Genomic DNA, 24285 nt, shown 5'->3' on the forward strand with positions numbered 1-24285 from the left:
GCAGAAATGATGCACAGTCTGAAGGACCTGAGGGAGTGTGAAAGTTGTGCTATCAAACCTCACCTGCTTCATTTACAGGTATACTAATAAGGTTTTTTCCAGCGTGTTCTTTGCTCTTTCTTTAACATAAAAGCTTTGAGAATATAATTAAATAGTTCCCTCCCAAAAGGATGCTGAACAGACAACCCTTGCAATATGCATTTCAAAAATGGGGGAACAGAGACACAGATAAATTCAGCAATCTTTCCCAAAGCACAGAGGAATCCAATGGCAAAGCTTGCAATAAAAACCCCTTGGTTTGAAAACACCCTTCAGACCTATGCCACCTAAATCACATGTTCAGTCAATACTGTAGAACATTGCGTGGTACAAATTAAAATAATGTTTTATTGATATGCTTGAACAGAACATAGGTATCAGCATAAAAAGAAAACAAAAATAAAACTACTCCTTGCTGTACCTAACAGGCATTTCAATTTTTTCTCAGTAATCACCTGGAGGGGACTGTCCTTGTCCCACTGACCTGTGTGTCAAACAGCCTTTGCTTTACGGGTTCTTAACTATTGATTTGTTCCCACGGAGTCTGAGGACTGTGATGAGCACCATGGTTGTGGCTGTTTTTCCTAAAGCCCGATCCTAATAGGAGCATCATGTCCATTCCACCCAAACACTGCACAAAGGGTTGTGTACCCTTGCAGCCTTCCAGATGAAGCCCTAGCAGATCCCAGCAGAACTGAGGGTTTATTAACCTGGTTATAGTAGAATGCTAAACCACAAAGTCCTGGGTTCCTCTAGGACACGTTTTCCTTCAAAGTCATTGAGGCTTGGAAAAGCCACAAAGCTACAAAGAAAAAGTAAGTTCAGAGCTCAAAAGATTTCTAGTAAAGATAAATCTAATACAAGTTTATTCTATAAACATTTTTTTCCTGTCAAAAGACAACCCACTTATAGAAACATACAAGAAATATTCCTTGGGAAAAGAGCTACAGAAAATTACAAAGTATCAGCTGCTTTAATTTATCTTTATCCTTGCATAATTGCACTGTGCTCGTCCTGCCTGTAAATCCACCACAGTTCCCTCAGTGCAATAACTCTAATTCTCTCTTGGTTTGAAATTTTTTTGTTAATCACTCTTTTCTTCTCCTTGGTAGTGTCTGTATTCTGGCTTCAGCTCCCATGTGTTTTTGTGGGTCCCCTTCACATTGTAGATGCCTATTTCTCTCAAAATTTCTTTCAAGTATATCTGAAAGAAAACAAAAATTCATATTATACAGGCAGGCAATTGCCAGGGTTCCTACATATCTGCTCAATTGCATTCACCCCGTTCACAAGGCGTGGACAGCAAGGCTGGTTGACTGGCGCTGGCAATAACGGCTCTGCCGTGGACTTCAACCCTCAGGCTCCAACAGGGATTAGAGCAGCCCGGGTGTAACACCTGGTGCAAGGCCCCAGGGAGGCAGCAGGGAGCACCCGAGCCCCAGGGATGATGACTCCCATGCAGTCCCCTGTGAGAGGCAAGTACTAGCAAGATGGATGCTCCATGGGCTGCTCCATGGGCTGCCAAAATGAAGCTCCCAGAACCTCCTGGGAAGCCGGTTATCTCACGCATCCTCCTGCTGGAATTCCTCCACTTGAGCTAAAAGCTCTTGATCTTTCTTCTTGCTTGGGTTGGGATTATCTTGAAACTCCTTGCTTTATTCAGACTATCAAAACCCCAAACTGTTGGCTTAAAGGCTTTAAGCATTTTATTATGGCCTCATTTTTAGAGGAGAACTGAGTAGATGTCAGAAGATTTTCTAATACATTAAATTATTTAGACTTGGAAGAGAAAGAAAGAAACCCAAAACAAGTACAGCTATGATACCAGCAGTATAACCTTTGAGAAAACACAGCTCACTAATATTGCCCTGCTTTACTCTTTACAATAAACACCAGTAATTTTCTTAAGAGCCATTTTCTTGCTTGTTTGTTTAAATATTAATTGGGACTGATGTGAATGGATTGCCATGGCAACCACAGACCACAGTTTAAGAATCCTCACATTAAATTCATAATTGCTTTAGTTTGAGCAATTTAATCTTCTTGGAGTGCATATACTGTACTGGAGTTATTGGAACCCATGTATTTTCTGCATCTACAGTTCCACTAAGCGCAAATATCAATATACTCTAACTCATTAAAACCAGCAAATATTTGTTGAGGACATAGAAAAAAGAAATGCCGATGGCCCAGTCTGTTCCTTACACTCTTCTCCCTTTTGCTAAATGGAAAAGGTGGGAAATAAACAAATAAAAACTATGTTCTCAGTCAGAAAAGAAAATGTCTCTTTTAGAGAAACCAATCATTACTTTCTAGGTACACATCAAAAATATACAAAGTAAAATAAAAATCCAGATCCCACACTAATGATGACACTTCATGTGGACTCATCTAGCAAAATTATTCTTAAAAACCTATCTCAAAGCAACAAGAAGTGTTGGTCCCACAAGTAAGAAAGGTGATTGTAGCAGACTGCATATAAGAACTAGTTTCTTAGGGTCTTCTCCTGGAGCGGAGTGGCTGGGCACAGGAGCTGTGAGCAGAGAGTTTATTTTGCACTGCCAGGATGGTTCCTTGGCCTTCGAGGGCGCAGGATGCCAACCCCAGCAGGTGGCAGCAGCAGATCGCTGTACATCCCTTCGCACACCTTTCCGCATCTTGCCTATTGCAGAGATGCCGTCATTATTCCGGAGTCAGGTACGCAGGACAAACGCGCTCACTACAACAGCAATCAGTGCACAAACGTTTTTGTAGGACGACACTCTCTTTGTGCCACGCACTTTTTTGAAGGTGCTGAAAGCAGGTGAGAAAGAGGTTTCTACATGGGTTATGGGTAGATGTGTAAAGCTGCATATCCACTGCCTTGACTGCAATCCCTGTGCAGGCTCACAAGGTAGCTTTCAGTAGCACGACTGACAGAGACTTCAAAACATGGCAGAGAGCGTGGAAGGAACTCTTGGATGCAAGGTTAAATTCTGCTCTAGACCACATGAACAGAGAATTGGGGAAAAAAATCCTATAATTGCTTTTAGTCTCATGAAGTACATCCATATGCATTTCCTGGGCTGACAGGTCTGTATCTGGGAAGCCAGGTCACAAGGCGTGATGGTGCTGCTGGGCTCAGGCAGTGCAAAACCACTGCAGCTGCACATTCCAAAGCTCCTGGCGCTCACTCACTCAAAACTGCCCACCCAGCTATATGAGGGTTACTTTTAATTTCAGCTAGTTTTCAGACCTAACTCCCCAGGCAGTTCTGCTTCTCTCAGGGCAAAACTTCCAAGAGTTTTGATTCAACAGCATAATAAAATGGAACAAGACCAACCCAAACTGAATAGCAAGTGCCACAAGTAACGGAACTTCAAGCTGGAACCAATGAAACCACAGCAACTGATGATTTGCCATCTCTGGTGCAGGGGAGAACCAGGCAGCAGTGGCTTTAGAGAGGGCAGCTAAAAACATTAGCCCCCCGAAAAATCACTGTACGTGCACAGATAACTGTGAACTGCTGGAGCTTTTAGACAATTACAAATCAGGGGTAATCCTGTTGTGCTGTACCTTACTTGAAAGCAAGTGTCTTGATGAGGGGAGTTCAAGGGATGTTAGGATTTTTCCCGCAGGATCAGTTCTCCTAGAAACCAGGACTATCCATCTGGATCTTCACTGCACCAGGCTGGCCTATACATCATGAAACATACTACTCTGACACCATACCATCAAGAGGAACTCCACACTTCCCCCACTAATGCCAAATACTGGGGACCCACAATTTTTTTCTCAGAAAGGGATTCAGTATGCTTATATACATAGAATTCTAACACAGAAGCTCATTTGTACGTGATCTGTTTGTACATTCAAGGCATCCCCTGCTCTGTTCCACCTTCCCTCTTGATTTTTTTTCATAGAAAGTGAAATGTTATTAAAGAATCGTGGGATAAAAATTACTGAGGAGTGAAATTTCAAGCTCTGAAAATCCTTCTGAAACCTCGAGGGGAAAACAAACCCCACTGTGTTTAGGACAACCATTACTTCAAGCTAAAATGTAATTTTTTAAAAAGACAGTTCATCTTAGACCACTGGTTCCATACTGGTTCCATTCTTCACAAACATTTGATTGCTCACAGAAAATTGTATTATGTTCTCAACCATGTAGCCCAAATCTAGAACTACTGTAGTATTTCCAGGGAGCACTCAGTACTTACATCTGGGTAGGTGGCAACAGATTTGCCTACTAGTGCAAATTGTTATTTTTCATTAAAATGGAAAACAAATAAACCCAGGTTACCATAATATTTGTATTCAGAACAGACTTGCTTTGTGATTTTATGATCACAAATAAAATTAGCAGCAATTTCCTGTGTAACATGCAACATATTCTGTAGCAAGGGTTTAATTTACTATTTACATTTACCATTATGTAAGAAAAATACCCTTACTTATTTGTAACTTCAAGTTCTCTAGTGGTTTAAGTGGGAATTGTGGATGACTATTGCTAGCTGATGTCATGCTAGATGGGATAAATCTGCACCTACGTACATTCAAAGTGATCAAGACAGTGATTGTTACACCTCTCTAACAAAAAAAAAAAACAACCAAAACCAGAAAACCACAAAACAAACAAACAAAAACACTTAAAATTTTCTTGCCACTTCCTCCATATCTTCCTCCTATTCCTTCCTCCTTCTCATTTCCCATGATCCACGTACCTTCTCTGCCACACAGATAAAGAATTGACTCGTGAGATACATGAATGGAATGGAAGACACAAATATGTTACTCAACTAGTTTCTTTCAAGGTACTAGAATACAGTGAACCTACACGGGTTTGAGTTGGGTAACATCTTTGTGCAGCTTCTAACTATATTGTGCACCTTATGCCAATGCTCTGACACAGGTATACTTAATTCTAAACATGAAGTGAGCAAAACTAGTAAGCATCTTTATTTTCCCCCCCTTTTTTTACATAGGAGTATTTTTTCCATAATCCAGATGTTGCTGTTCTTCTGCTTTAGCTCTTGTGACATTGTTGCTTCATTTAGACTCAAAATTAAGTCCCTTTAAGTTTTTTGAAATCTGCAGCTGGGTTGAGGATAGATATTTAAGTTGGCAGTGAAAAACATCAAAAACACCAAAGATACTTCACGTGTCATCATCTCCCTCCGCATCGCAACAGGTCTGCTCAAGGAAAGCTTGAACAGGGGAAGAAGGGAAAGAACTGGAAAGTTAGGATAAACAGATGAAGAGGCTGGCAGACACTGCAAGACAACAAAACCACCACATAAGCAGATGCCTTTGTGCTTTTCCTTTTTGTGTATCAAAAGAGTGTTTAACCCAAAATAAATCCTAAATATCAACCACCTAAACTCTTATCCTAAAAATTATTCTATTTGTAAAGGAAATCCAGTGCTTTTGGGAACATTGACATGATGCCTGAGCTGGATAATGCCTGCATTTAATACTAATTCCATGAAACACAGTTTTTTTTAGACCCACAGAAAAAGAGTAACCCCTGTTGCTCTGCTAAGATAAAGTTCAGAAGCTGAAGGAAGGACTGACCACACACTTATACAAGCTGTCTACAGCCAAAAGAACTAGGTTTCACCAAGGAGAGTAGCAGGGGAGACATGAGAGCATTATAGAATTTGGTTCCCAGTATTAAAGCAAACCTAAATAAGAAAGTGATCATTTAGGTTATTTAAACCATCCCTGTCGAGAAAAAGCATACTCACTGCAATGACTGGTATCCTACACTGTCCTACAATAACAAACTTAAAACTGATGAATTCAGTCCATTGTGAAACATATTTAGAGAGCTGTTTCAAAGGTATATAATATGTACTAAACTATTTTCTGGATAAGTAAAATATACACAATAGTAACTACTGAAAATGGTTGTATTTACAAGACTCCTAGTACATACCACGGGCTGTTTGGTTATGTCCACCAGGTCTTTAATGTTGTAATACTGATGTTTCTCAAAGGCTGAAAAAAGCATGTCCAACACTTGTTGTTTATCAGCTCGAGCTCGTTTTCCATCTTCCTTCTTCTTCTTCTCATATTCAATCTGTTACAAAACACATTTTGAAGACAATTCATATGTAATGCTCTGTAATTCTCAGTGGTGAACATCAAGATATAAAAAACCTCTTCTACTTAATAAAACACTGTTTAATGACTCAGTGGTTTTCATCTGGAAAATTTTCTTTTGAAGATTCAAATGTTCTTTTACGAACACAAACTAAGCATTTTGTCCTCAGCACAATAAGCTTTTCAGATATGTATTTCTGCTTTAACCAGAAAAAAACCGCAGAAACAGAGCCTGCATGGTGTTCCCAAACCTAGAGGAAAAATTAATAATAGGTCAGGAATCCAAACTGAGATGGGATTCTCCATCCACCTCTGTTGATATCAGCTTCTGAAGTATAACAACAAATGTCAAACCACTTACAAACTGCCATACTTGGGAAAATTCACAGACCAACATGGTCTGCATCTGCAAGCATAACAACCCAAAGGATGCTCAGACAGGCCTTGGGCACTGCCTTATCTACTCCAGAAACAGTACTCAAGGCATCCACCCTGTTAATATACAGTCTTCAGCAATGGAAGACATGCTTTGAGGATGCAGATGGTTTCTCTTCAGGACAAATCCCAGTAGTATACCCAAAGTTACAACAGTTACACCCAAAAACATAAACCTTCTAAGCAGGGAGAGGCCCCTTGTTGCCACACATCATACTACTTCAAATTGCATATTAAAAATTACTTAACCATTATAATCTGCACAAGATGACCATGTATTTTTGCAGAAACTTTTATCACTTCCAAAAATATTTCCTCTGATTCATCATTAACAGCATGATTTGCACAGACCAGCACACCCCAAACAAACCCCAATTACCACAGAGCACCAACCACAACACCTGCCAGCATATCACCCCATCCACCCCCAATACCACCCTCGATAACAGAAAACCACCAAGCTCCTCAGAACCAACAAAAGTGACGCAGAAGGTAATGTAACTCATGTAATCATCAAGTGCTTTCAGGCAAACTGCGTGGGTGAATCCATAGAGGCACAATGTACAGCAGAAAAGATTCATGTGATCCATGAGGGACACATGCCTGGCTGTAAGCTAGGATAATTTTGTATGCGAGTCATTCCGCTTCTGATGTCTCAAACCTGATCCTCAAAAGGAAGGCCTTTGGATAAAAAGCCTAGAAATGAAAATTCACAGTTCTACTGGATACTAAAAATCTTATTTTTAAGAAGAGAGATTGGTTTTATGGCACAATTTATTTTTTTCCTATGTTTCCTTGCCAGCTAAATCCCTCCTAGTCTCGGAGTGAAAATAGTCTGTCTCTTGGTAGATGTCCCAAAGCAGGTTAAGACTATTACCACCTTTGCCATAGCTCACAGATCTCCAGCCAGCCAAATATCTTTCAAATCCTGAAACAGATGTAACTGAATGCAGAGCAATTGTTCCCAACCTATAGCTTGAAGTCTGTTTCTTCTGCTTTAAACCTAAAAGGGGTTTGCACAACCAAATACTTGTCTGCTTTTCTAACTGCATATTAGTGTTATAAAAGCTACAATCTAATCACACAAACCCACCACACAATTGATTTTTATCCACTAATACAGGTTTGTGTAATTATTTAACTCTTTAGCCTCTGCATTTAAAGAAGAACAAATCTTTAAAACAGTGATAGCTTTGCAACAATAGCAAACTGTAACATCAAGTAAACCAACTTCACAGTACATCATCTCGCTTGTCATGATCTACAGCAGAGCTGCTACACCACAGACACTAGAGTAGGGACGTAAACCTAGCACACTGGATTTCCTATAAACCATAGTACGTCAAAACATTCGCTTCTTCTGAACTCCAAGAGAAAATTATTAGGAGCTTCTGTTGACCTTGAAAAGGTCTAAATTGCAAGCTTTGGAGGTCCTGTTGTAGATTGCATTTCTGTTTCTCTACTGGTACAATCTCACCATGCAGGACAATGCACGTAGACTGCACCTAGTCAAAAACACAGGAAGTAGAACTGCAATGGCAGTGAAATATATATATATGAACAAGTCTACTCAGTTGACACACTTTAAAACTAAAAACCCCGAATACTGTCAGGATCCATTAATACAATAGAAAATTATGACACCATAACATGACATGAGTTGAATTCTTTACCAAACAGTATGGCCAGGGTCACTAGGGGTTACCTGCCTCTCTTGGTTGCAGCTCCACCAACAAAGCAGTTGCCCAGTTATGTGGGTATGTTCACATCATCATGCAGTTATTGAAGAAGCTGGATAAATCTCATTCATCTAAAAGTTACTATAACTACAGCATTATCCATGTCCTGGTATGTGAACAAGGGTTTCTGTATGAAGCACCTAAAGAAATGACACAAAGAGTGGGGAGTAGGAGACTGGCTCCTTGTTGTGCAAAATGTAGGATGAAGTATGAGATCCGTGAGTGTTCAAGTGTCAAAAAGGCATTAATATGCACATTGATGAGGTTCCCTCTCAGTTGTCTCTTCTAGAGGCTGAACAGGCCCAACTCTCTCAGCCTTTCCTCGTAAGAGAGATGCTCCAGTCCCCTCAACATCTCTGCAGCCCTCCACTGGATCCAGTCCAGGAGCTCCCTGTCTCTCCTGTCCTGAAGAGCCCAGAACTGGATGCAGCACTCCAGATGCAGCCTCACTAGGGCTGAGCAGAGGAGCAGGATTACCTCCTTTGACCTACTGGCAATGCATTTCCTAATGTACCCCAGGATACCACTGGCCTTCCTGGTCACAAGGACACATTGCTGGCTCATGGACAGTTTGTAGTCTATCGGGACCCCCAGGTCTTCCTCCACAGAGCTGCTCCCCAGCAGGTGAGCCTCCATCCTTTAGTGGTGCCTGGGGTTATTTGTCCCCAGGTGCAGGACCCTGCATTTGCCTTTGTTGAACTTCAGATGGTTCTTCTCTGCCCATCTCTCCAACCTGTTGAGGTCTTTTTAAAAATCATCTAACCTAATCAACAAACATTTTTGGTCCTCTTAGAAAACTGCTCCAGATTCTTTCCCTTGGTAGTTCATTGGAATTACTGCCCTGTAGGATATGTTGTATGACACGAGAAGGAAAGCACACCTACAACTTCATGGAATCAAGACACTGACACTGTATTCTCCTGGAAGCAGTTTCCTAACTAGTCACTGCAATCAGCTGCAGCTGGCTTTCTTGAGCCTGAGTTTTCAGCCTTTTCTGACTTAGGGATGCACAGAATTTTCCAGTTTCTCTGTGCAGTTGCTGATCAGGTCACAAATGATATCAGTAAAAAACACGCTACTGGATTTTCATTGGAGCCCTATTACATTTGATACACTGGTTTATGGGAAATTAGGACTAAGTACATTAAAAATTTTTTGAATACATGCAGATGTTAACATTTTACAAGAAGAGATGGATTATCCAGCCTTAATTTGTTGCCAGAAAAGCATCCAACACTTCAGAGCTGAAGTTCAGAAGATGGTAGGAGAGAAGGTGGCATCTCTATTTGCAATGCTTGACTGAGTTCTGGGTTCCTGCATACACCTAAGGTCACTTTTCAGTGCAAAGACTTATGCATTTGTTTCTGAGGGTAGCAACTTTTCTCTGACTCAAAAATGCACCAGTTGAAAGATGAGGCATAAAAGACAAAGACACAGGCTGCATCCCTGTGCCACACCAGCAGCTGTTATACTAACCCTTCTGAAGTCTTCTACCTCCCCAACTGACAAAATCAAAATGAACAAGAAGAAAACCAGAAACAAACTGGAACCTCCTTAGGTGGAAGGTTAAGCTGAAGTGATGGAAGAACCGGATTTCCTCCTGTTCTGGTTTTTGTCTTGTTTTTAAGGAGCAAGAACAAGAGCGAAGCACTGAGGTTATTCCTTCTGTATGAGGCAGAGCTATGGAAATAATGGGTAAGCAACATGATTGTAACGGGAAAAGCTGCTGGGACTCTCAAGGCAATCTCTAAGATCAACATCAAAAAATCCACGGTACTGTTTGTACTCTTCAAATGACATATAGTGAAAATGTGCTTAGCAAGCAACCAGCTATCAACTATAACTCTTTCCATGTGCAGAAAAAAACATATTTGCTTAAAAATTGATGCTTCCTACACAAAACCCCAAAGTAACAATAAGAAAATTCTTCACTGATATTAGGTCTCTGAGACAACTATTTCATGACTGGGTATAAAATCCCAAGGACGCAATTAACAGTCTCCTGGAAAATAACACGAAATAGTCTTTTTAATCAATGCACAGTCTTTTTTTTGGTAGTAAATTGTACTGCCCAGCATTCTTCTTTCTCTATTATTTTATTGCCTCAGCACACTCTCTGCAGTAGAAGCTTCTATTTTACATTCTCTGGATGAGCTAAGGTAAATCAGATAGGAGTATTTGTATTCCTTAGGCAAATGCAATGTGAATATTCCAATATTCTTAATTCATTAATGTATAAAACCAACTCACATAGAAAACTGAATATCCCTTTACTGAAAAGTTATTTGCAGCTGGTGTCCCAGTTGTCCACATTCTAATTAGCAACACTCTAGCATTTCCCTCCAACTTTAGCGACAGCTCCCATAGTTGTCTAAAAACACAGAGCACATTGTGAAGTGCTACTGAAAAAAAAAAGAATGGTATCTCTGTTGCTGTTTTCTTCTTTTTTGTTTTGTGAATACACTGCTCATAGCAAGTTACAATGCAGCCTTTCATTTTTTCCTTCCTGTTTTCTTTGCAAATGGAATCTTTTACGCAGTAGGCTTAACACACTTTTTAATAATCATATTACAGAATGTGCCAACTCTGTAAACTAATTAGATTTGTTTTAAAGCTGTGTAGTTTTTTAATTTAAAAAGCATTCAAATATGATTTTACTTCAAGGAAAGACCATCTTAGAAGAAACTGTTTAGCATAGAAGTTGTGAGTTTATTCCTGCAAGACTTCATACTGAAATCAATTTCTCTTTGTTTACCTTCCCACGATGTTGCTAAGCTTGCTGAAAAGCTGTCAAAATTGCCTTCTTGAAGTACCATTAACACTGAAGCTGATGTAGCTGCTTCAGTAGACAGATAATACAAAGGTGATAGAGAAGCAATCTAAATCTAAAGTTTCATCTGAAGATGCTTGAAAGAAGTCTCAAAGGTTTCCCTATCTCCTGGAGCATGGGTACCAACCTCTACAGTCCAGGACAGTGGGAAGAGGGGATCACAAAGAAGTCTTTGAAGGGGTAATGTCCTAGTTAGAAGAGCTGGGACCAGTTCATCACCGTATGGGTGTAACCCAAAACTGTGTATTCTATAGCCTTCCATGCTATTTCCCAGAAACTGTTATCAATAGACCATTTACACTATCTACCCACAGCATGCCTGACTCCTCAGGCTATAAACAGGGTGTTAAGAGGCCTGTGAGATAGGAGAGTGTTCTTGTCCTCACACCCATTGTGGAACTCCCTGCCCTGAGGGAGGTACTGAGCATTCCTGCCTGAACTGGAGGATATATAAACTTGGAGTCTTGGGACATTTTTAACCACTCGTGGGATCCAGAGGAAGACTGCAGACCACCACTCTCGACTGGACTGCCATCGCCACTCTTGACCAGACTGCAACAGCACTCTCACCAAGAGGTTTTCCCCTCTCCTTTTACTTTGGACTCAGGGGGCCCAAAGAACACCACTCTGTTCATGCCCCAGGGTGCTGGGTTATACATTTGGGTTTTCTGGGTTAAAACCAATTGTTTGTCTTTATAATCGTACTTATTGTATTATTTTATTAAATTGTTATTCTGAGTTATAATCTCTCTTTTTAGTTGGGTTCATTTCCCCTGCTGGTTTACCTCTAAACCAGCACAGGTAACCAGGACCACTAGAGAAATTTTCTGCTGTATTACAATTCAATCATGTAAAGAATCCAGCTGCAAAAATATTAACCTTGCAAACACGTGTAACACTTACAGACATACAGAAAACGAAGGTCCCTTTCCCAGAGAAGAAAAGCTAAGTCACAGTCTTAGCATATATTGTAATGGAATTGCAATTTTTTCTAATACAAAAGATAGGCTTAATATAATTTAGTGAAAAAACCTCTAATCACTTTACCAGTCCTTGAATTCAAACAAGCTATTGCTATTTCCCGTCCACATATAATTTATTTCCCTCCTCCTTCTTCTTGTATGTAAATTTATAGGTGCATGGAGCAGCCACTGTTTTAAATGCTTTCCTTCAGGGAATGTTAACCCTTTCTTTCTTATTTAGTAGATACTCATTCTATTCTCAGAAACTGCCCAGATGATGACTGAATGTATCAGCATATGGTATTTTTTTCTTCTTTCTTGTGAAAAGTCCTGTCCCCAACATAAGTCATATGATTACAAGCAGTGCAGCAAGTTTTAAGAAAGCAATTGCTGCTTGAACACAGCAGACAAATTCAAACAAGAGAACAAGAGGTTTAAAAAGTTCACGGACTTTTTCCCAGCCATCTAACTTGTACCTTAATAAAAGACTTAATGAAGAGAAAGATGTTTTTGAAAGGTAGTCATGCTTGGGCTTTTAGAGTCAAGGCAAGGTCAAGGGTGACTCAAGTACAAGTACTTCTTACTAGCATTTTCCTATCAGAACACCTTTAAGGTAGACACGAAAAGTAAACACACTGCCAATGAATTTCCATTACATGTAACCAATAAAAAACATTACAAGAGAATCATCACTTCTAAGAGCCCCAGTTATGTTCTATTTATACCCCCTCAAGCTCACAGGAGACTTTAATTTCTGTAATGACATGATGACTGCAGTTTGCAACTGGAATAAAGATACTAAGATTGTTTCCAGGTTGAAGTCATACTGCTGTAATTATGGTAGTGTCAGGGAAATGGCACAGCATCCTGCTAGAAAGAGAAGCTGTACATCACTGAAGGTTATTTCAGAATTAAAGAAGGGGAATAACAGTGGCATCATAAAAGAATCTACTCACACAAAACTGCATCTCCACAGCAGGACATACCAGTGTGACTATTTTGGTTAAATGTCATTCCCTCAGTTGCAATAGTTATATTGGTATGATCATCTATGTATAGATCAGGCTTTCAACAGTAACTACTACAAAACAGTCCCATGAGAGAGAAACGATTATTTTTGGTTCTGTGGAAATGGACTGACTTTCATAATAAGGATTAAATATCATCTAGTATATTGTCATTTGTTTTATGTAAATAAAATCTTAATAAAAAGTGTAAAAGTTTAAATGACTAACACAGTGACTCATTTTAAGCATGATTTAACATTTCTCACATTCAACAGTAACAATGATTCTATATGCACAAATACAAATTACTCAAAGAGGATCTTTAGGAAAAGGACATCATAGTTTGTATGTACATCAACTGATCTGGAAGAGCAGTGTGGGTGTAATATTGACAAAGCCAATGATGCCAATAACATGTACTGTGAAGGTATGAAATGTGAAAAATTATCAGCTGTTATTCTTTTCTACTTGTTAATTGCTCCAAAAGACTGGAAACTAATGATTCTTTTCAAGTCCTTTACCCTGCTCCAGATGATATTTTATTTGGCTTTAAGCAGTGCTTCCACATCTCATAGCATAAAGCCAGAACTGCTTTTTATCCACAAACTTCAAAATTGCATTTAAAAAAAAAGACTAGAGGAAGAATGTAATAAAGCCACTAAAAAGGCTTGGGTGAAGATGGTCTGTCCTCCATCAGGTAACACAAGACAGTTAGAACTGGCAGACCTCAGCCCCAAGGGTGATATTGGTCATGAGACAGAAAGATCCCCAGAAGACAAAATCAGGGAGAAAACCAGATAACATGGAGCATTTCCAAAGACAGTGGCCAACTCTGAGCAAATGCTGCAGGACTGCAGCAGACCAATTCTGGAATCCTAAGCCAAACTCCTCCTGAAGAGAAGAAGGGAAAATACTAAAAGCTACTTACATTATATTGATGGTTAGCCACTGGTTTATAGTTCGTGGTTACAGCTTTGTCCAGCTGTTGTGATAGCCTCAGAGGTTTAGAAGATTCTTCTATCTGTAATCTGCAAAAGAAAAGAAAAAATAATTAATAAAAAGTTCAGAAAAGCACATGCTCAAAATGAATTTTAAAAATCTGCAAGTATGAACCAACCGTTATCAAAGGTCAGCTGCAAACAAACCATAAGGCAAAAACAGATGCACTCTTCTGAATTAGGTTTTTTCTTCTCTATTTTTGCTTGAGGGCACTGAATTATTATGGTGCTATATGCTACAGAATATAAATGAAATGCTGAAAACGAAGCAACTGTGAAGGGAAGATACTAAAAACAATGTCTGAACACAAATTTCATTCCAAAAGCCTAATGCTCAGGTTGAAAAAAAAAATCAAACCCAACCCAAATAAACTCAGAATCTCACAGTTTACTCAGCTGAGGGATGAAAAAGCTTTTCATTCATCTCTGCTGACTCCATGACCTTCTCTTATATATTTTAATGTAAAAACATAAATTTCTGTGACCTTTCCTTTGGCATTACAGTACAGTAAGAGCACAAATAATGTTTTTAAGAGCACTTTAAAAAATGTGCAGCCACAGAAATCCACCCAACTTCAAACCAGTGTGCAATAAAGACTCTATCACATAGACAACAACAGGGGACTTCCAGTCCTCTTTAGGAAAGACTCTGAGAAGGTCAGAGATTGAAGGTATCCTGTCAAGTTCATCCCTACATAATTTAAAACTTATCTATGATGGTGTAGAGGGAGTGTTCCATTTACTTCAGGTTTAGCACTCAAGAATTACTACTTGAAATGACACAAGACACCAAGCTCTAGAAAGATGCAGGATGTGGTCCCTTCAGACAAATAGCTTTATGGCACATACAATTAATATGTTCATCATCATCAGTGAAGCTCTTTTATTTCCAAAGGTGTGTCTTCTAGGCAGAACAGTAAATTTTTACTAAACACAAGACTTACAGCCCAATAAATGTACAGTGATGCTTGCTTCTTTCCAAACAAGAATATGGTACATTAATTCAAATAATAACTGCATGTTTACTAGTGTAAAACATAAAAATGATAAAACAGTTCTTTAAAAACCCCTGTAAATGTTTGAAATCACTGTTTTATTTTTGTAAAGATATAAAGTACACCGAAAAAGCTAAAGCTTAAATTCAGCATGCTTCTGATTTAACACCTGAACAACCTAAATAAATTGATTTGAAGTAAGTATTAAATTTGGAATTGAATTCTCTAGTTTTAGCAACTAGATGTAAAGCCAATCATCTTTCATAGCTATATTGCTGGACAGTAGGTGGGGACAGTTTTGATTCATACATAGATATAAACCTGCTTCCTCTTGAATCTTGGCAAACTTGTCATTTGTTCTATAGTTTTAACTACCCCTAAGCAACCACTGCCTTGTATTCTACATTTCTGTATCAATGTTGCCTTCTGTCCAAACATAGCATGTTTCTTTCTTAGCTTGAAGGAACATCAATTGGAAGGCAAATGAACAATGAACACTTTTTACTTATCACAAGGGTTTATCATTTGGCCTTCAATCTAATTAAATGATTTTAAAGGTTTTATTGATCTGGTTACCAAAGGTCTTCTAAACTCACGTTTCACAAAGAGCCATAGGCTAAAGTTAAATCAATATCTTTTCTACAAATCTGTCTTTTTCTCCACTTCTCCATTTCTTTTTTTTTGTTTGTTTTTGGTCTCAGTGACTTTTTAAATTTTTAAATAGTTTGGCTTTATTTTTTTTTTTGCAGTTCTTCACCATGTTTTCTACTGTTTTGACCTGGGGAGTTTTCCAGTCCTCCCTCTCCCCTATTCTAGCTATTTTTCATCTCACTTCTCCCCACGTTTTAATTTAGAGGAGATTTTCTGCTCAACCTGCTTACTGATACTGCTCCTGTTCATTAAACAGGGGGTCCTTGAGACGAACTGGGAATTCTTGTCACTCTTCTCTCCTCCAAGGCCAGTACACCAACTTCACGTGCACTAGATTTAGTTCTTTGATTTGTGATATTGTTTGAGAGTCCTTCTCATTACAGCTGCAGCACAAGGTCCTAACAATACCTAAATACATCAGTTGGTGTCACATTTTCAGGGAGAGATGGGCATTCGATGGAGTCATTTCATCATGATTAATCCTCCTTGCACTGGGCTTTATATTGATTACTTTTTACAATGTAAATTTACGACATCCTCCATTTCTTCGGGTAAACAGCCAAAGAACATTAGCCCTTCAATGGTGAATTGTCAGTCATGAACATCAGACACCATTCAATCTTAAAGGTCTCTTCCTGTTCTGGCATTTTAAAATCACAATACAGGACATTTCAAGCCCCACTTCAGTGCAGCTCCTTTAAATTAATCCTTCTTTGCATAAAAGAACACCAGCAACTTATTTCTTAACATTTTTCACTCACCATGCAGGATATGCATTTTAGCTCTATTATTTTAACCTGCCAGTTTCCAAACCAGCAGAAACCCAAACATGTAGGAGAGTTAATACACTTCTCAAAGGCCTTCTTCCAAAGGTTGATGGCAGTGAAGTTACATTTAACAAGGGAAGTGCCCCAGCATACAACCTTGAAAGCACAGAAAAACTTACTGCTTGCTTAGGAAACAGAACGGAAGCCTACCAAGTGAAAACGGAAATGGATAATCTAAGGTTGTTTGTGAAATGGAAGAAGACTTCAGGAAGATCTACATACAGCAAATAACAAATTAATCAGCTACAAATGTATGTCTCTAAAATTTCAGAGATGTTTGTGTTGTACTTTGAGATTTCTTGCCAAAGGTTTCCAAATTACAAGGATTCACAGATCTCAGAGATCTCAGATGGTCTTTAGAAAACTATCTTACAGTAAAATGTTAACCTTTTTTTTGTTTCTAGTTGACAAACTGCTGTAGTGAGAGCTAAAAATATACTACATTCCTGGTATTACTTTTTAATGCAAACAATTACAGCAGTGGACACATGCCAATACAGAAATTTATATGGCAAGCATGGTGAATCAGGAGGGAAACCTTTTTATTACTATCATTTATTCTATACATGCATCTTGCTCTTCTCCCTAATGGCTGCCCTTCTCATTTCTTTTTCTGCAGCTTTCAAGGTCTCACAGAGAATGACATAGCCTCAGGTTACCTTCCTTCCATCAGGCTTCCATGTAGAATATCGCCACACAATCCTATGTGGAACAACAGCTGTTGCACATCTGGAATTAGCTTCCCTAAAATCCACAAATACAAGTAAAGGGACTGACAAATGTGGTATAAACACCAAATTATCAAATGGTTCACGTGTGGATTAAGCACTGAAATTTGCTAAGTGCATTACAAAGGGTGAAGACAAACAGCCTGTAATCATTTTGTCCAGATGATTTGTTGATACAGACACTACTTGCAGGGAAAATACAGCATTTGGTTTTATTTTTCAAAACCATGCTGCAGTTCTCTCATATTCAGAAAGTAGTATGTCTGGGTGAATACAATTGACTTTATAAATTTGTATAGCTGTTGTCTGAAAAAATTTGATCAAATACATGTATATATATATATATATATACACACACACACATTCCAGTAATTATACACTCAAAAATACACACCAAAAGCTATGAATTGGGCATTATACTAGCCTTTTAGATTGATGTTTTAATGTGTTACAGATATAATTACTTTTAATTGTTCACTTCTTAAAGAGAATTTAAAAAGCAGTATTAACCAAAAATATGAAGCAGTGTTTTATGCAGAGTTTTCTCAGAGTGGACCTGCTGAATCTTAATTGAAACTGCTGGTAGGAATAAACAAAAAAAATCAATAGATATTCTGAGTCACTGGTGACACTGATTTAAAGGAGCAGTGGTTTTTTACCTATTACTCTTTATTATGATTTGCAGTAGTTAAAAGACTTAGTTATGGCTCAGAACTACACAAGACTCTCCAAGGAAATAAATTTTCCACTGAACTCCTGTTGAAATAGCTAGAGCCATAATTCATGCTAATATCTGGTCTAAAAAAAAATAAAAAGAGAATGTAGACTTTTTCCCCCAAAACTGCCAATAAATTAGAAACAGAGCAGCCACTAGCCTGCACACTGTGGTTTTCTCTTCCACCCCCAAGATCAAATATAGCTCTTCTGCCTTGAAATACAGCAAGTAACCAGCACGGCATCGAATTCATCACAGTCATTTCCCAGCAAAATACATTTTATACTGCAGCTCTGATTTGTCATTATGCTTACAGTTGAATAGGAGGAAAAAACACTCAAACAGTCTGAAAATAATTCTATAGGACTTGTCAACATGCAGCAGGCTCATACAGGGAGACAGATGAAGACAGTACATACACTCCTAGGAGGAGATATTCATTCGTTTTTAAATCAATGTAATTTCCAGCAATACAAAATAAACCAAAGACCTTTAGAACTGATAATCTACTGTGATTAATCTTTTGTCACAAAACAAATGTTTCAAAGATTCGAAGCATTAAAGTATTAATCAGAAACACTGCTAGGGCTTGAATTCTTTACATTTCTAAAGAAATTATTTCACAGACAAGAGAGGAAAGTTTCAATACTTTTTGTGCTTGGCTATATGTACACAGGTCACTAGTAAGTAAGGAGCTTTGCCTTACTGTTGCAAAAAAAGGAAAAGTTGGGTTGCTTCTCTCTCCACAGTATCAACCAGCAGAAATGCACTGGAAAAGAGTAGGCCCACTGCCCAAACTTTGGAGGGGAAGAAACACAAACTCTCCAGCTCTGCACAGTTTTGCAGCTTTTTTTTCTGACTGCGCACAGAAGTTCCCAGCCCAACACCAGGGAATTGAAAGCCCAGGACTAATGCTCTCATAGTCTTTTACTCAGTAATTCTGTACTTGAACCAGACATTGACAGCTGCATGACATGAAGTTTCACAGTACTTGATATGGGCCACAAAGCTTTTTCTCTGCTTTCCTATTTTGCTAAGCATCCCAAAAATGACAGAGGTAGGTACATCCTGAAAAACCTCATCCAAAACAAACTAATGCAATAAATGTAACAATATAGCCTTACACTTACTCCTTTTGTATTCATTTGGACTACTGCACCTTGCTGAGGTTCAGGTAGCATCTCTTTTGACTTTTCTTCCAAGCAAGAATATTAGTAATGTAAGAAGTGAAATGGGCAAGAGATGAACACTCCTGGAAGATGCTGAAACTTAAAAAGTTTTTGTAATTCTGTGAGAACTAAGGGAATTCAGCACCCTGTGGGGCACATCCTGGTAAAACAACCCCATGGCAATGCCCATGCACAAACAACAGAGGAAATTACCAGAATGGCCATTCTGGTAAAAATACACATTATATAGTAATAAAAATTACAAACTGTTGCTACACAAAACAATTTGTCATATATTCTGAAAGATAAGAACTAGCAACATGAAAATTCAGCATGTTGTGGTTTCATTGCAAGAAGTCCTACTGTCTCACATTAAATGGAGGCTGATGACTCCACTGTTGCACGGATGAATCCACTGTTCTTGAGATGCTGCGTGTTACTCCAGCACACACACACACACAGTCAAAGCAAAGTGAGTCTGTCCCCATTTATTAAGACTAGACAGGCAGACAGAGAAGAGCATGAGCTGAATGGAAATGGCATTAAGAAGTGCATTTGCCAATGAAATGTTTCAGATTATTAATACGGAATATGATTTATAACTAATTTTAAGTCTTGAAATCCTGACATTTCAAGAAAAGTGCTACAATTATTATATGTTCAGGAAATGTATTAGATTTTTCTGAAGTTGACATCTTCAACTATATATGCTGAAGGCTAAGCAGTGAATCATAGGAATATATGATAATTTCATGTCTAATACTCAGACAGGCATCACAGTCACAACTGAAGACTCCAATTCTACATATCTTTCTCCAGTACAGAAAATGAGATGACATAAATGGCAATTCAACAATAAGTAACAATTTCTTATGCATTCTGTTTTCTGGACTGACAAGATGTGAATAATTGATTAAAACCACTCCCATTTTTCCTCTCTGAATTTAGCATTGCAAATGACTAAAACCTCCGCTGAGGTTGTGAGAACAAATCATGTAAAGATAAAATAAGACCTACTTCAGCATTCTAGGAGTGATATAATTGAATAATTTTCTCTATTTATTTGATGTCCAACTTTTAACATATTAAGTGATACCTTAATGCAATTAGCATGAAGGAAACTATAATATCTGCTTGACATCAGAGATATTTTTAATCTAGCTCACATGTGTCTACAGATATTTCCTCTAGAAGCATTCTGACACCAATGAAGTCAGGCTCTGGCAGTACCTGGTCCACATTGGGGAGTGGGTGGAAGTGTTTTATCCAAGGCTAAGCTCAAAAAGGAATCATAACTCAGAGATATCTTCTATGCAATGTGACTGTTAAATGAGATTATAAGTAGCCCATCAATTACTGTGGCTGACAAAGTTTGTTTCTTGTCTCTTCCTCCATTAGGTTTGTCTGTCCAGATTTGTGTCTCTATATGTTTGGTTTGTTGCTTCCCCATTTACTCAGCACCCCTTTTTGCAGTGAAAAAGATCCTTGACCACATATCCTTAAGGGCACAGATTCCCATTTTCCTTTGTGAAGCAAAGCAGCCTCTGCACTCTCCTTAGCCTTCCAGTAGGACTTGGGTCACAGCATCACCACCTTGCCAAGTAAAATGGCCCTTTCAGCACTATTCAGGCTGTGATTTGATGGAAAGGCCAACCACAGAATCATAGAACCATTTAAGTTAGAAAAGACCTTTAAGATCATCAGTTCTAACTATTAACCCAGCACTGCCAAGTCCACCCCTACAGCACGTCCCTAACAGTCCCTACACATCTTTTAAATGCCTCCAGGGATGGTGACTCAATCACTTCCCTTGGCAACCTGTTCCAGTGCTTGACATCCATTTCACTGAAGAAATGGTTGCTAAAATCCAATCTAAGCCCCCCTGGTATAGCTTGAGGCTGTTTCCTCTTGTCCTATCAATTATTGCAAAGAAATCAACACTTCCTTATTACAATTAATGTATTCTGGAGGAGCAGAGAAGTTTGCAGCTTTGCAGTTGTTACAAATGTCAGGATTTTGCAGTCCTTTCCAGCCTACAGTCATATTCAATCAGTTAGTGCCGAGAAGGGAAACAAACCCTCCATTATTGGTTCCTGCCATACTTTTAACATTTTCACACCATTTTAACATTTAACACACACCACGAACATCTCTGCTCTGCTCAGCTTTCAGCCCAACACAAGCAAGAAGATGAAGTGCAAGAATAAACAAAAGCAGAGCTAAAGGGGACAGTCTTCCCTGAGGACTAAGTCCATCCACATATGCTCAGTTACATGCTGTATCTTGCTGTGGGGCACTTCATCTTAATTTCTAAGTGGATAAAACTACAGGACATGGTACATTTTTATACCAGGGTGTTTACACTTGTGGCTTATTCCAGTGATAGAAAGGTCTAAAACTAGAGTTAAGTAAAACCTGGATGTCCTTTTATATTGTCCAGAGCATGTAGCCTCAACCACAGGCACGAGTTGAGGCTTGAGAGAGTGACAAGGTACACCAAACATAAAAATTTAAGCAGCATACCAGAGAAAGTGGGAATGCAGGTGAAATTTTTGAGAGAGCTGTGAAGAGCCATGTCAGTCCCATATGGCAAAAGAGAGAGAGGCAACACAGAGGCTACAAGAGAAGCACAACACAGTGGGAATGGCTGGATAGGCAGGAGTCTGGTGGACATACTCCTGAATAACAGCAAGGAAGGGGGAAAAGTAAGTTGAAAAGTCTTAGTTTCCCTTCGTGTTTGTTCAGCCGGGACATGTGTGTCAAGACCTAGAGATCTCTACCTCTGAGCTAACCATTCAACACTGTCTGTACAGCAGTCTATATAATGCAGACAGGTGTCTGCACCTTAAATATCAGTAGGGATGAATAACCACAGAGAGCAGTTCCTTGCTTCAGGGGAAGCACCAGGAGTCTCACAAGCCCATTACTAATACTACAGAAGGCAAAGACTGAAGATCTAGGAAAACTGACTCATTAGCAATCTAAGCAGGACAGAAAAAGCCCAGCCCTTTAATTTTAACATGAAGATTATCTCCTGAATTAAAGCCAGACATATTTTTTCCAAAAGAATCACATAACATTTTAATTATGTATGCATACATATCTTAGTTGCTCCTAATCAAAAAAGAACCTTTAGGAAACAACTATACAACATCACTTCTTCCTCTTTTATGCTACTAGATGGTTTTGAAGGCAAGTTGGAAAAAAACCAGAAGACTGCATGGTTTTGGAAAAGGGCACAGACTTCTTGAAAATATACAAGTTAGCTTAAAAACATGCAAAAACATATTAAGAAATGTACTTCTTATTTTTAAGGCAAAAGTGCAAGGAATACTTTTATCTCCCCTGATCTGGGCTCAAGACCTTTTCTTGCTTTGCAATCAGATGTTTGGTTGCCCACTCTTCCACCAGTATGAATAAACAATGCGTGTGCACCTGTATATACTACTCTAAACTGTTTCCTGTTTAAGAACTTCAACTTGAATATTTTCTTTGATGTCATAAAACAATTAGCAGCAATATTATGCTTTGGTGCCTGAGGAGGTAAGAGAGAAGAAAAAAATCTGACATCTTAGAGACAAAAACAAGTCAAACCAGATCTTTAAAAATTAATTACCTTCAGGTATCTATATGTGTTAAGAACAGAAATTACCATTATAATCATGAAACGATAATCTAATCTTTTCTTCTGTATACTACTGACTGAAGAGGATCCAGTGATATAATTTCAATTTTGCCACACATCATTTATAGAAAAACATCCTGTCATGATTCAAAAAACCAAAAACTATTTAGAAACACTGCATGTCTATACCTTTTTATCATGTTTCTAAAGATGAAGTCTCCTTTCCAACTTCTATTTTCGAAGATGTAGTTTCCTTTCCTGCTCCCAGTTTCCTCAGTCCTCAAATTTCTCCATAACAAATGGATTTATCTGTTAGACATTATTTTCAATTTAGATTTTAGAAGAGGAATTTTAAATTCCCAACTATTAATTATTTTTAAAAGTACAACAAATAGACTTGTCTCAAAATGACATAATCTTCATTTTCCTGCCAAAACTAATTTGCTGTGCTTGTTGCTCTTTTGAAACCACTGGTAGAAATAACAGGGGTTGTTAAATCCAGGCAACACAAACTTCTTGTCAGTCTGCAGATCCAGAAATGTTGCAACACTTTGCTAATGGGGACAAGAAAGAGAATTTTAAAAGTAGTCTGTTAGACAGAAAAGGTACATCTTTACCATACCCTAAAAGGCCTAGGTCTTGAATTACTGGTAAAAGGATGGATGATTTACAGGCTCAGTCAATTCACTCCGCAATGAAACTGCTCACAGCTAAAGAGGAGATGGAAAGAAAGAGGCAGCCTCTTGGCTACAAGTCCTCAAATGAAAATAAAAATCCCTACAGCATCTCAGCTAAATCTAAATCTGAACCTCTCCTCCCCTTCTGCAAAATGTCTTTATCAAGTTACAGCTGCCAGCACTCTGCCTCCAACTACATGCTCCCATCTCTAAAACTCCACTTTCCAGATACTTCACCGCTCCTCCGATCACTCTGCAAACAGCCACGGCATCTGGCTCCATTGGGGATCTTCCAGTTAAAATTTACTGTAAACAATTGAACAGTTTGTGGCAATCTGGGAAACATTTGGACTGCTTCCCTAAAAAACCTAGCTGGCTCAAATCCTTGAGGATTTTCTCTGCCTCTTCCTTCCTTAGCATTCAGACCTAAAATGCTGGATAGCAGATACCTTTTTGAGGACCTCCACCTCCCATCTATTAAAATACATCTGGAAACAACCAACAAGGGACTGCTGCAAAGGGCACTGAAAGGAAGATGCTGGGAAAACACACTGGGCATGACCATGTGTTAACGACTACATAGTGCCTTTGATAGCTTAAAAGGGAATCTTGCACAGTTCAGCTACTGTGCAATAACTTAAACATATGGTTGCACTAAACTGCCGAATTAGCTCACATTGAACTGCCAATTAACCCACTCAACATTCTTTCCTGCAAGCAAAGAAAATGAAATTGGTTTCAACTGAACTCTGAAATCACACATAATCCAAACAAAATCAGGATTAAGTTAAGATGAGCTGTGTA

The 24285-nt window shown here is 38.7% G+C and overlaps 1 protein-coding gene across 1 annotated transcript in view; it reads right to left on the bottom strand.

Annotated features, from left to right (window-relative positions):
- Positions 1-367: 367 nt before the first annotated feature.
- Positions 368-24285, bottom strand: part of GTF2F2 (general transcription factor IIF subunit 2) — an 86245-nt gene continuing 62327 nt past the window's right edge. The window contains exons 7-9 of the mRNA XM_051778758.1: positions 14025-14124; positions 5957-6100; positions 368-1243 (exon numbers count right to left, since the gene is read on the bottom strand). Coding sequence (XP_051634718.1) covers positions 1124-1243; positions 5957-6100; positions 14025-14124 — 364 coding nt within the window. The 3' untranslated portion in view covers positions 368-1123. The remainder of the gene's footprint in view (positions 1244-5956; positions 6101-14024; positions 14125-24285) is intronic.

Source organism: Manacus candei, unplaced genomic scaffold (assembly GCF_025592945.1).
Source record: "Manacus candei isolate 608988 ecotype Guabito, Panama unplaced genomic scaffold, ASM2559294v1 h1tg000014l, whole genome shotgun sequence".
In the NCBI taxonomy this organism is placed as follows: domain Eukaryota; kingdom Metazoa; phylum Chordata; class Aves; order Passeriformes; family Pipridae; genus Manacus; species Manacus candei.